At 42.7% G+C, this 13,456-nt stretch overlaps 1 protein-coding gene across 1 annotated transcript in view; it reads left to right on the forward strand.

The window, feature by feature from the left end:
- Nucleotides 1-13,456, forward strand: part of LOC146170776 (uncharacterized) — a 90,608-nt gene that overhangs the window by 44,100 nt on the left and 33,052 nt on the right. Inside the window, exon 3 of the mRNA XM_084586785.1 lies at nucleotides 5,285-5,299. Within this exon, the coding sequence (XP_084442911.1) occupies nucleotides 5,285-5,299 (15 nt within the window). The remainder of the gene's footprint in view (nucleotides 1-5,284; nucleotides 5,300-13,456) is intronic.

Raw genomic sequence — 13,456 nt, forward strand, 5'->3', positions numbered from 1 at the left:
CTCGACTGCGCATGGCTTCGTTAGGCCGTGGAAGTTCGTACAGTCAACTTGCCAGTAGCCAGAATAAAACTAGACGGGTCTTTTCGTGCATTAGACACTGAGGCTGCAACATCCGACTGGATATCTCTCAGCTGCCCGATATTTTCCTACTTTGTGAACGTTATTTCAGCTTGAATGGGGTAGTATATTTTGCATAGGAATTTTTACATTCTTTCGAAACAAATAGCAAGGCTGCTCAATGACTCAGGCGTCTCATTTGATATGTATCTCGTTCTAGTAGTCACTTGCTCCATCACAAAAGCGAACAGGTCCGAGCTACAAACTCTCGCGACGAAGCCAGACACTGATAAGTCTGATAACGAAATGGCAGAAGCGATGCCAGAAAATGTGCTTGAACAAGCAGACGTGATCACGCTGGTTTCGCCGGAAAGCGAGAACTTTCGTGATCTGGTAAAGGTAGATAAATTCCCGCTCATCAATGAACATACCGCTGACCCAACGCTAGCAACATGTGGAGATAGCCTAGGAAAAAAAGGCAGCACCAAATATTTCGTTATATGGGAAGAATGTCTTGTTTAAAGCCACTTTGAGGACCCAGGCAGGAATGAAAAAGACCGGCTGATAGTTTCACACAAGCACAGATGTAGCGTCTTAGAAATTGCATATAAGGAAAGATGATCGGGACACTTAGGAATCACCAAAACGAAGTGCAATCTCTTCGCAGAGTATGTTGAGGAGCTTGTTCGTTCGTGTGGCACGTGTCAAAAGACGGTAATGCCGAACCAGCGATGGAGGGCTCCCCTTACCCTGCTGTAGATAATTACTTATTCATTCAGGAGGCTTGGGATAGATGCCGTAGGTACCCTACCTACCACTAAGGCTGTCACTAGGTATCTATTAACTGTGGCCGGCAATGCTATCAAGTTCCCTAGGCCGTCCCTATGAAATAGCAGATTTCTGACGAGATAGTAGACCGTCTGCCATCAATTTTCTCTCCGATCGTGCTCCCAGCGGAGATTGGGGTCACCATGGCAGCGTTTTCACTGGTACTTTGTCAAGCAGTTGTTTTTAGAGATGTGTAAACCACTCACAAAGTAATAACGTGGAGAGAACGCATTCGGGCATGAAACGTATAGTGAAGGCCTTATGCAGCGAGAAGAAACAATATTGAGACTTTGCTTTGCTGGCTATTCTTTTCGCTCCACGGACGCCTGCGGAACTGGTTTACGGTAATAACCCTCGTTCACTTTTGGGAGTACTGAGCGAGAGCTGGGAAGACAAAGAAGAGAACCCCTTTGTAACAGAATATGTACTCTCACTACAGAACCACCTGCTGAGAACTCAACAGCTGGTTGAAGAAATCTTCAAAAAGCTCTGGCTCGTGGTAAGGTTTACTCTGACAAAGGCAGTCGCCTCCGAGTGTAAAAAGGAGACAAATTGCTCCTCTGACGACCTGCCAGGGCAGATAAGTTACAAGTGCATCGCGAAGGTCGAGCGACGATTCAGAAAAAGCTACAGGAGACAAATTATGTCGTAAAACTTCCTGGACATCGTAAAGAGGTGCGTATATATCACTGAAATCTAATAAGCCCTAAGTGGACAGGGTACACGTCGTCGGAATCGCACTAAACCGTCCAGAGAAAAGTTAGCCTTATATTCCCGACTTGGGGAAAACTGATAAAGGGATCACAGTCACAGAAACCATGGAAGCCGCTACTGATATGAAACTTGGAAGCGATCAGCTTGCGGATCTCACCGCCATAATAAAAAACACCACAATCTGTTTCCTGTGTGGACTACCGGAAGTTAAATGCCGTTGCAGTAACAAAGGTCTACCCGATCCTGAATATTGAAGCCTACATCGAGAAAGTAAGCAAGGCAAAGTACATATCGGTCATCGATCTTGTCAGAGGATACTGGCATGCACCGCTTACTCAACGCACAAGCAACCTGGCAGCATTAATGACTCCATTTGGTGTCTTCAAGCCACTTGTTATAAATCTCGGTTTAAAACGTTTTCCCTATGCATTTTCAAGACTAATGAATCAGCTTTTAGCCTGAACAGAGGGTTTTTATTTTTCCAACCTGGATTATAGAGGAATATTTTTAGACACATGGCCGGACCACCTCCTTCTCTTTTTTTTTTTCACTTCCAAGAAGTAGGCTTAATGCTGCGAAATGTAAATTCACCCGTAATGAAGTAAAATATCTTGGTCATGTCTTCGGCCACTGAGTAAGACGATCACTACAACGTAAAGTTCAGACTATTAAAGAGTTAGAGTTTCCTTTGCTGCATTCGAAGAATGGTGTGATGTATTTCATCGGATTGGTGAAAAAGTACCACCAGGATATTCCCCGGTTCTCAGAAAAGAGAGTCCACCTACGGATGCCATCAAGAATAGGTAACCCAATAGCATTTTGTGGGATGATCGTAAGCGTGAAGTGTTTGAGTCCCCGAAGATGGCATTGCTAACAGCCTATGCTAGCCATCCCATACTACACGAGGCCTTTCTTGGTACAGTGTGACGCTAGCGGATGAGAGATGGGCGTGGTGCTAAGCCAAGATAACCAAAAGAGGGAACATTCTATTTACGTCAGCAGGAATCTTAGTTTGAGGGACCAAGCTTACAGTACTACTGAGACTGAATGTGCGCTTTCTTAGTGTGGGCTGTCAAGAAACTTCGCACTTACCTCTGGGGCACTGGATTCATTCTTATTATAATTAATTGACAGTTGGCATGGCTCCAGCAAATGTCTAAAATCCGCGAGGGGCATCTGTTAAAGTGGATGTCTGCGTGTACTGTGCGACACCATGGACCCCAAACACCCACGCTTTTACCCTTCGTGACGTCGCCGTGCCTGGGGAAACGAGGATCCTGGTGGTTGAACCGGCGCCGGGTTTTTGGATATTCAAGATCCCTCGGCAGAGGCTACACACCAGTTTGGCCCAAGTTTCCCATAGATGGCACATCTGGGCAAACTAAACCAGAGAAAATCGACAGTTGCCTTTTCCTATCGCCCCCTCCATCTCTCACTTTCTCACCTTTCTCAAAACTGTCATGTCTTCTCCTAATTTCGAGGTTCTTTTCTACTTCCAGGCGGCAAGGGTTAACCTTGTGTGGCTAACCACCCTGAGTTAATTATATTCTGCTATAATTGTGGCGCACGACTGGCGTTGACAGGACTTGAATGTCATTTCCTGTCCCGTCGCCTCGTTATGCTGCGTGGAGGGTGGCCGGCACCGCAGCCGAACAATACTCATTTTTATGGCTGCTTCTTCTCAACAAACTGATCGCCTAGTAAAATGAGGCGGACTAAGGCGAAGCAAGGAATGAAGTGACGAAAATAAGAGTTTGAACAAACTCTGAAGGCTTTTCTGGGTGTGTGGAATTTCGAAACCTCGTCCTGCAGCGATGTACTGCGGATCCGGCCTGATACCATATGAGCTAGAGTTTGTCGGTCTCCGAAATGCATTTCTTTGCGTTCAAAATGAGCCCCGCTTTTCCGATGCATTCCAGAACATTATGGAGTCTCTCATACTCTTGGAAGGTCTGGCTGAAAACGATGACATTATCCAGGTAACACATAAGTATTTCCATTTTAGGCCACAAAGGATAATTTTGATAAATGGCTCGAGCGTCACGGGAGCGTTACAAATTCCGAAGTGCATCAGAATAAAATTCGTACAAACCGTCCGGTCTTACGAAAGCAGTCTTCTCACGGTTGCATGAATGGAGAGGAATTTCTGAATAGTCTGATCGCAAATCAACAGAGGCGAAATATGACGCCGAATGCAGACATTTGCTTGCTGAACTAATATAAAGTGCTGATGATTCGTGATTGAAATTAAAAAAAAATCTATGATCCTTCAATTTAAATTGAAATATACTGTCCATTGTATGATGAATTTAAATCTCTGGCGATTTTCAAACAGTGTGGCGGAACAGTTGTGGCATGAGATGCAAAGTTTGCCTAAAATAAATATCACAACCAGAATTGCACAGAAAGGAATGTTTCTGTGGCAGCAGCTTACTACATCTTGCCTGAAAATACCGCTCAATATTCCCTTTTGCGAAGCGCGTCCCTAATTACACAACAAATATGAGATCTTTTCTCAAAAACATATTGGTCATTTCCACTCTAATGTGTATCAAGTGGTATAAAGTATATAGCTGTGTTTCTGGTTCACGATGACTGACAGCAGTGAAAGAGTTAAACATTCGATCGTTACACTTAGCTTGAATAAAACCGGGTGTTTCTTCTAAGATATTCAGAATTAAAACAATTTCTTAATGCAAAATAGAAGAATCATAAGAAAGAATACTCAGGTGTGGTCAGAGACATAAGCCGAAAAACTCTTAATATGAACTAATGAGTTCAAATGAACTAAATAACTTTTATTACAGTGTTTACAGATTCATTACAGTAATTGTGACTAGCTTCATTACAGCACTTTTTCAATTGTGTGCTTAACCATACTAGCTAGTTTTTAAAAGAAACAAAAATCGACGTTTTGAATCTCCGCAGCGTAATACAAAGGCACGCTTTTTTTAGTACGAAATTCAAACTGAATGCAAGCGAGGCGCAGGAAGCTCCTTAGAGGTGGAGTGCGTGGTGATGACGTGTGCTGTGCCCAAGGCACCTAAATCGCACTCCCTGCTTTATTACGTCATAGAAATGCAGTTTATTGATCTCATCGGTGCCGGCACAATACACCCACGCAGTAGGCAATGACTGGCCTTTCCTTTTGCACTATTTCCGAGGCAGATGAATGGACACAAAAACATGAAGCAGCGCAATGCCGGTAGCATTTACGTTGAACGCCGTAACCGCTCAAAGCATGAACACTGGGCGTCGCGTGCGTATCGAGCTAGCGGCGCGCCTCTTGCGCTTGGCTTCCATTTAGTTCGGATGCAGGACTAATAAAGTGATTTCGAGAAAACATTATTTTGCTCTTCAAAACACGTCTATGATTGTCTTGTTCAAGGCTTCAAACTCCCCACCAGGACTAAACATTGCTGTTAATAGTTCGGTAATACTTTGAACAATCAGAAATTTTTGGCAGAATGTTGTCGTCGCCGCGCGAGAGAGTTGGTCGTTTTCAATATTGCTTTCTCCTATTTGGAATCCACGATTCTAGGAAGTTTCTTTAATTATTCGCAAAAACATCTGGTATTACTGAAAAGATGTTGCATTTCACTGCAGTCTCTTACAAAATTTATCCTCTCTTTCATGTTTATATCTATACTGAATTATAACTATGTGCATTTTTGGACACCCGAAGACCTAGGAAAATAACGTGAGTATTGTTAATATATCTTTTTTGAAAAGTACTCATGTTTCTGAAAATAACCAAAACGCCCTGACACAGATAAACCCAAAACCTTATATTGTACCTGGATTCTAATTTAAGGGCGGGAAAAATGTTTCATCTTAAAATATTTTCCTAGTGCCTTACCAGACATTTTCAAGAATTGCTGGGCAATAAGCCTCTTTACCATTCAACTGACAATGAAAACTAAAACATTTGCCATTTATTCTTCCTGAATGTGCTGTTTAAACGCTGTGATAATACTTTGAATCCTGTATGCACGTGCATAACTCCAGGACGGCGCCATTGCATGAGTTTTTGTGGGCCGTACAGCTTTTCTTGGATAAATAAATTGATCAGTAATATTCCTCAATAAAAAAGATCGCGGTTTTATTGAAGACAATTCAGCGCGGCATACTCATTCATTATGTACTTGCCGAAAACATGGTGTGCAGTGGCAGAGATAAATCGCTTAGCAGTGAACATGATCTTATGAGCCGGCTCTTTCAAAAGAGCGAGTAAGCCGTGCCTCAGGAAGAGTGAGCGGCGAATCTTTTGGAGAGCCGGCTCTTTTTCGTTCTGTTCCGTCGGTTGACCCGGGGCACCCTAGTCAACTTCTCGGTGCGGCTTCAGCGCCATCTATTTTTGATGCGAGAAAGTATTTGCCCCCCTGCCCATTTTTGCAAGAGTCGCAATTATCACCTTGCCATGGACTGTCTTTTGAAAAGCTCTTTCAAAAGAGCGAGAGTGAATCATAGCTCACTATGCAGCAGTTCTATTGGAGGACCATCGTTTAGTGAGCCACGAGGAGCCGTGAGCGGTAAGTTTTTCGGAGACCCATCGTTCAAGAAACAAAGAAGGACCGTTGCTTCAGAGCCGGGTCTTCGGCTACGAACGATTTGCGTGCCATTCATTTGTAGAACGAGAAACGACTACAGGGGGAGGAGCGAACGAGCAGGCATACAAACAAAATAAAACGATAGAGAAACGATAGGCAGCCGCATTGGACTGTTATGGTTGCTAGAAAAACTTCATAGTCTGCCCGTCGCCCGTTTCAACGCCCCGCTTTCGTATGCTGCAAGACGTCGGAGCATAATCGACTGACTCGACGCTGTCGCATGGCTCCGCGCCGGTGACCCAGCAATGCATCCGGTATGCTTCGCGTGGTTTCCGCCCGTTACGGGCGGCTTGGTGTGCTTGTCGCCGCTGGGATGCTTTCCACGATTTTTATGCGTAGTTTTCTACAGGTGCATTAGAACATGGTAAATATGAAATTACTTTCACCTTCAGCATCAAGCCCAGGAGAAAAAAAAGACTCTTTTACGAACAAACAATACCGATTGCACAGTGTCGTCTGCTCTAAACGAGAAACACATGCCTCGGAAAATTAAAACCACGCCTTACAACATGAACTGCGAGTGATGCGGCTTGGTGTAGATATAAAATGAACAAATACAGGAAAATTGGTGGCGAGTGTATTCGGCGGCGAAAATAAAGTTTGAACCATTTGGAGCTTCTGTAAAGGGAAGAAACCTGAAGCCGTATAGAAAGTAAACAAGATCAGAATCCGGGGGCTCGCCCCACTTGGGTGGCGAAGTGGTTATGGCGCTTTACTACTGTTCCCAAGAACGCGGGATCGAATCCCGGCCTCGGTGGCCACTTTTCGATGGAGGCGAAAAGCAAGGCGCCCGTGTGTTGTGCGATGTCAGTGCACGTTAAAGAACCCCAGGTGGTTGAAATTTCCGGAGTCCTCCACTACGGCTTCTCTCATAGCCTGAGTCGCTTTGGGACGTTAACCCCACAAACCAAGAATCCGGGGGCTCAGAGCCGTGGGCATGGTTAAAATGTGCCGCGAAGTTGAACATAAGGTTGGTTTTAGGAATATTTAAAAAACGAAATAGATAAAGCTAGATAGAGGGGAGGAGGGCCAGAGAAGCACGTTTCCGAAAAGAGAAAAGTAACGCGGACTCAAGTAACAAAGCGCCTCCTACATTAAAAACGATGCATTTAATTTATACTTCAGGCTCGCCTCTGAGCAAACCAGTCACCCAGTCGCTGCTGGAGAAATAAGTGAGCAGTTCAGCCGTTTAGATGAGCTGGCTCATTTCAGCGAGCTAGTGGATTTTTTATTGCCATTGAGCACAGTGCCATTGAGCACAGGTAAGTGACGTAGCAGATCTAGCAGAACATTCTCTGGGCTGAAAGAGGTCGCCATTTTTTGCATTCGCCGCTTGGTACACTATGTATGTGGCACATGTATTTTTTAAAAGATACAGCAAGATTGAGCCTTATGAAGAAAAATGTTTCTTCTAATGTTTGAACAAATATGTTCGACGCGACTGAGACAAATATGATATTTTGTTTTGCAAACGAGGGTTATAAATTAATGCTTGTCAGGTGCACCTTCATTAAACACTTAAAACCGATGAGCTAAACGCGTTCGTATTAGATTTTATATTAAACTGCGGCCCATAGATATCAGCAGTAACCCGAAGCTACTCATTATTAACCTAGTGAGAAATTACCCTAAGAGTAAGATATTGCTGAAATAGAAAATATGTATGGGTTCGTTTTGGTCGTATTTATTATTCAGGAAATGCAACATGTTTTTTTTGAGCCCGCGGCCGGTATAACTCATATATTCTGAAGCACATTCTGTCAAGCTACATTTATGACTTGTCTGTATTCAGTAAATCTGCTATAGTTCTCAAAAAAGAAGAACAGGAAATCAGCAGCTAGTCAGTAGGAAAAATGGTAACCGGGAAAGAGTCCCACACGCGACCTATTTTCAATAAATTGCGTGGCTGAAAAAATAAATAAATTTCCTTACAAAATAAATGCTGTCTCTGCCTCAATCTAGACATTTCCTTTTGCGTTCAATTTATTGAAGCAGATTTCTCCTTTGTGTATATGCCCAAAGCCCTGTATTTGCGATGAATCAATCGCAGCGAAGGTAAAATCTAGCGCTTGACAGATATTTGAAGGAGAAATAACAAGGTCATCTGGCCATATTCTAGACTGTTTTTCCCAACCTTGAAGGATGAAGCATTAGCAAGATGTTATTTCATTAACAGAGGAAGCGGAAACTAGTCCTGCTGTCAAAGTGTACGTGTTTTTATTTCCTGTGCAGTGGGTAGTAGCACTCTTATATGAGAAATCACATTTGGGCTGTGGCTGTTGAATTATTATCAGAGAAGCGCGGTGACCTTGGCGAAAGATGTCAAATGTGATAAACACTACCGTTCAATAGAGATTTGGAGAGAAAGAATAGGAGCAGCCTGGCTCATATGCAGAGAAAGTTCAGCTATTAACATTTTAACGCTAATAATACTCTCTACTGCTTGATAATCAACTGGTAGACCAGATTCGTTCACTTTTCAGGACATCGAATGGTGTTCCCTTGCGTGGACTGGGGCTGTGATGAATTTGCACGTCTTAGAGAGTACGACGAAAGATGCGAGCACGTGGTCCTATAAATTTTTACTCAGTCGGAAAGCAAAGCAGTCGGAAAGAAATCCACCTCAGAGCTGATACTTGTAGACAGTATAACCTTTTATTTGCCTCATAGTGGCATTTGGCGGCACAAACGCAGGCACCAACAAAGAAAGTAAGCTCACCGGCGAGAAAAAAAGTTTCCAACCAGCCTTAGTGCGTAACCTAAAGTCAAAGGGTCATTGAGGAAATGGCCGACAAGGTTTTCCGTGCTATACTAGGGCGGTGCAGATGCCGACGGTCACTTTTGATAGGGGGTCAATTCATAATTAGGGAAAATTACCTCGTAAAACAATTGAATCATGAATTTTTTACTCAGATGTGGTGTTAAATTGGGAACCCTATGTGCGACTGCAGCTCGTGTGCATTAAACTCCATCTCAGTCGTCTCGCACATATAACGGTAGCTAGTAAGGTACACTAGCCTAATTATGAAAAACTGTTTACTTTTACTTTTTTTACTAAATTGTTTATACCGTACTTTTACGTCCTTTCTTTCGCGCTCACGCAATCAAACTTTTCCGAGGGCTTTGAAGTTACATTGCGAATACTTTTGCGAGGCGACTGAAAATACCCACTTCAGGCCTGAATTACGAAAACAGCAAAGGAAAAGTTTGATTCTACAAATATTGTCTCAACTGACACCAAAACTGAAATGATATCACAAAGAACATGTTAATTCAGGCAACAAAAATGTATATGATGTGTACACTTTGAACTTTATGCGAGTTTTTTTCATACAATGCACACATGGAAGAACTAGTTTCAGTCAGTTTAAAATGCAGATCTATGTCATCATGCATTTCCATTCTCTCGCATCGTGACTTCGTAGATGGGCACTACTGGAAAACTGAGCATTTTCGATAGCGATGTCGAGAGGTCCAAAGTCAGCAGGTGAAGTTTAGGTGGTTTGGTGGGAAGCGAATTTCATGTGAAGAGACCAGTAGGGGCTCCTCTCAAACTTAGTGTAGCAGGAAAATATTTCGTTTATTCTGGGGTGTGCTTTTCACAATATGCTTACACGGACCCTACTTGCATTAGGCACTATTTTTTCATAAATACTGCTTTCTTTGACGGGTTCTAATTCGAGACCTTTACTTCTGAGAGCATCAATTACTGTTGCCAGTTTCGAAACCTGCTTTTGAATGGATTCTTCGGAGTATCGACGTGAGTTACGTATGCTGCTCGAAGCTTGAAAATTGTTTGGATCTCATTGCTGCAACAGTACTCAGTATCGTGCCTCGTCAATATATTCACAGATTCGGAAGTTACAAGACACTTGTGCGCAGCATGATGACAATGAAAGCTTTCATTTCTACCAATTCTCTTTCCGTTCCAATTCGTATCTTAGCAATTATAGTCATTGATCAAACGCGCTATGTTAGTTAAAATTTTTTGAGAAGTACTTCATAATGTGGTCGACATATACGAAGAATAAATATTTTTCCATAAAGGGCGCCTTTGTACGCATAATTTATTGCCACGAGAAATTCTTCTGGGTCAATTTCAAATTGAGATTTTATTTCTTCTGGCTGGCAGCAGCTACACATTCTCTTCATCATCGCTTCTACTAATGTAGTGGTCTGTTTGTGTAGAATTTATTTTGATGCTCTCTAGAATAAAATGAAGCCTTAAAGAAGTAGAATTAGTTATTTGGGCTCAGGAATGCCGATCAAGGCCTTCTGGAGGACTTTCCGTGCCATGGAAAAGAGGCGGCAGGTCAAAGGTCTTGCGGAAATTTTTAGACTTGCATTACAGCTCTCAACAGAGGAGTTTGCGGATCAGGATGCTGCCCTTTTCTTCCCGAACCATGAAACAGTATCCTGGGCCTTCACCGATGCGGTTGAAAACGCAAGATTACCGTTGCCATTTACCAAATTTAAGGCTTTGGCTGCTATAAAAGCAGCGAAGGTTAAACCTGCGCGTGGACATGACGATGTTTCTTATGAAGTCTTCAAGAATTTAGAAGGAACCGCAGTTGACAGCTTGTTGTATGTGGTAAATGGGGTACCGCAATGAGAAGACATTCCACTCGGCTAGAAACACCCGGTAGTGGTCCCAATGCCAAGATGGTAAGCCTCCCACAAGCCTAGAATCTTTGCGGCATGTCTCGTTAACACACGCAATTTATTTTATTTATTTATTTATTACATACTGCAGACCCTTGTGTCCAAGCAGAGGGGCATAGTTGAGTACAAAAAATAGCAAAGAACAACAACAAAAGTAATAAGAAATTATACAATATTACTCGCAATGCATAGCCATCTGTAAATTAGTGTTCCAATCTCATATTGTGCGAGGGAAAAAGGAAAACATAAACGTGTTAGTTCGAGCATAATAGGGTGTCAGTGAGTCAGGATGATGATGTCTCGTATAGCGTGTTGATGCAGGAGATATATAAGAGGACTGGTTTATTGCAAGCTTTTTATTTATCAGGAGAGAAAGCAATTCTAGCCTCAGCTGTTTTCTGCGGGATTCAAGTGTGGGAATAGAATTTTCTATCATTGTTTAAGAGGTTGAGTCAAACGTAGCGAATTTATTAAATATAAACCAAACTGGTTTTCTTTTTATTTTCCTAAAGTGCTTGATATCTGACTTAGTGTGAGGATCCCATGCTAGGCATGCATACTGTAGCTTAGGTCTAATGAAAGAGATGTAAGAGAGTAACTTTACCGAAGAGGGTGCATTTTTTAGTTTGTGTTTCAAGAAACAGAGTTTGGGGAAGGCAGAGGAGCAGATAGTGTTAATATGTAAGCTCCATGACAGAGTAGAAGTTAAGGTAACACCCAAGTATTTGTAGCTGTTAGTACTGCGCAGTGGTGAAGAACCAAGGGAGTAAGAGAAAACAAGCGGGGCTTTCTTACGAGTAACATGGAGGAATACTGATTTGTCAGCGTTTATCAATATCCCCCATTCCCTGCACCAATTTCATATGTTGCTTAAATCATTTTGAAGGACAATGTGATCATGTGGAGTTGTTACTTCTTTATACAAAATACAATCATCAGCAAACAGTCTGATTTGAACACCTGGACTCACAACATTCACGATGTCATTAATATATATCAGGAATAACAGGGGACCCAGAACACTACCTTGGGGCACCCGTGAAGTTACTGGAAGAATGTCCGAGCTGCATTCGCCAATTTTAACGTACTGCGTTCGTTTAGTGAGGTAAGCAATAATCCAGTGTACAAAAATGTCAGGTATACGCCAATCATTCTTAGTTTAAATATTGATTTGTCGTGCGGCACCTTATCAAACGCTTTGGTGAAATCTAAAATTATTACATTTATTTGTCCATTATTGTCGAGGGATAACGCAAAAATTTGCAAGCTTTATAAAACGATGATAGCCACCGGCCTGTTATGGTGGTTGGAAAGTAATAAAAAATACCATGCTCGACGAATTGAGTTTCAAACAAATCTTGGTACCGAGAACGAACTGGCTATGCTGGCTGAAGAGGTCATACACGTGTCGCCTTATAGCCACTTTGTGTGCACTGTAGTGGCTACTGACGTGGCGAAGGCATACGACAACGTGTTGCATTCGAAGATTCTTAGTAACATGGAATGTACGGGCATTCCCTTGCAGGTCATAAGAGCATACTCGGACCCGCTTGTGATGAAATTATACGCAATGCGCGATGCTATGGAGGCCTTAAATAAAATAAATTCCATAACAGAAGCCCACATCTATACAGACTCTTTAGCCGCCGTAATACAACTGAAGAAAGTGACAAATACACTATGTGTAACCCAGGATCGACGCACTCAATAAAAAAACAGATACGCATCCAAATACACTGGACATAGGACAATGCTCAGAACGCTAAGCAGAAAAACGTTTACCACCTCACACACGAAGGTCCAAACCCTAATGCACCCTCACCAGGCTCCCGTTTGATGCCCGCTGCCAAATTTCCATCTTATCATTCTCTTTAAGGGAAAGTTCACGCGCTGTCTTCTCCCCATGCACGTTTGCCCTACCGCATAACTTATCGAGATTGGAGGAGGTTTGCCTCCCAAGGATAAGAGCTGGGGCAGCCTTTATCCTGTCGGTAACATGTCGATGGGAATCAGAAGAAGACATCAGACCCGCCACATGGCCGAAGTGTTCCACACTAGCTGCAGAAGTGGATGTTCGCCACCTGCTGTGGACTTGTGCAGGGACAAGGGTATCAAGGATAAAGATTCTGCAAGAAGTGGGACTAACCGCAACAAGGGAAGGGGACTTCTCCAAACTGCTAACCGACGACAATACGAGAAGAAGCCTTCAACGCTTTCTTACGGAAAATAATTTACACGGGCTTTTATAATATATGCCTTATGACCAGTTTGTGTAATAAAAAAATGGATAGTAGATAGGGAGAAAAACAGCAGTATATAAAAGCAGGGAGGTGAACTAGGCGATGCCCAGTCGGCTACCGTACACAAGAGGAGAGAAACAAAGGAATAAAAAGGAACGAAAGCGCTATATAAGGCTTCTGTCACTAGTCTATAGAGCTCTATTAAAAGCGGGTAGAGTCCGTACATATAAATATTCAGCGTCTTCACTGCAATTATCGTTGATGAAGCTGTGTCTGAGCGCCCAGAACTATAGCTTTTGTCCGAGCTTGAGAGTTACTAAAGAAGCATATAGCAAAAAAAAAAAA

Source organism: Amblyomma maculatum, unplaced genomic scaffold, assembly GCF_055883805.1.
Source record: "Amblyomma maculatum isolate TAMU_Amacu unplaced genomic scaffold, ASM5588380v1 scaffold_48, whole genome shotgun sequence".
Classification (NCBI taxonomy): domain Eukaryota; kingdom Metazoa; phylum Arthropoda; class Arachnida; order Ixodida; family Ixodidae; genus Amblyomma; species Amblyomma maculatum.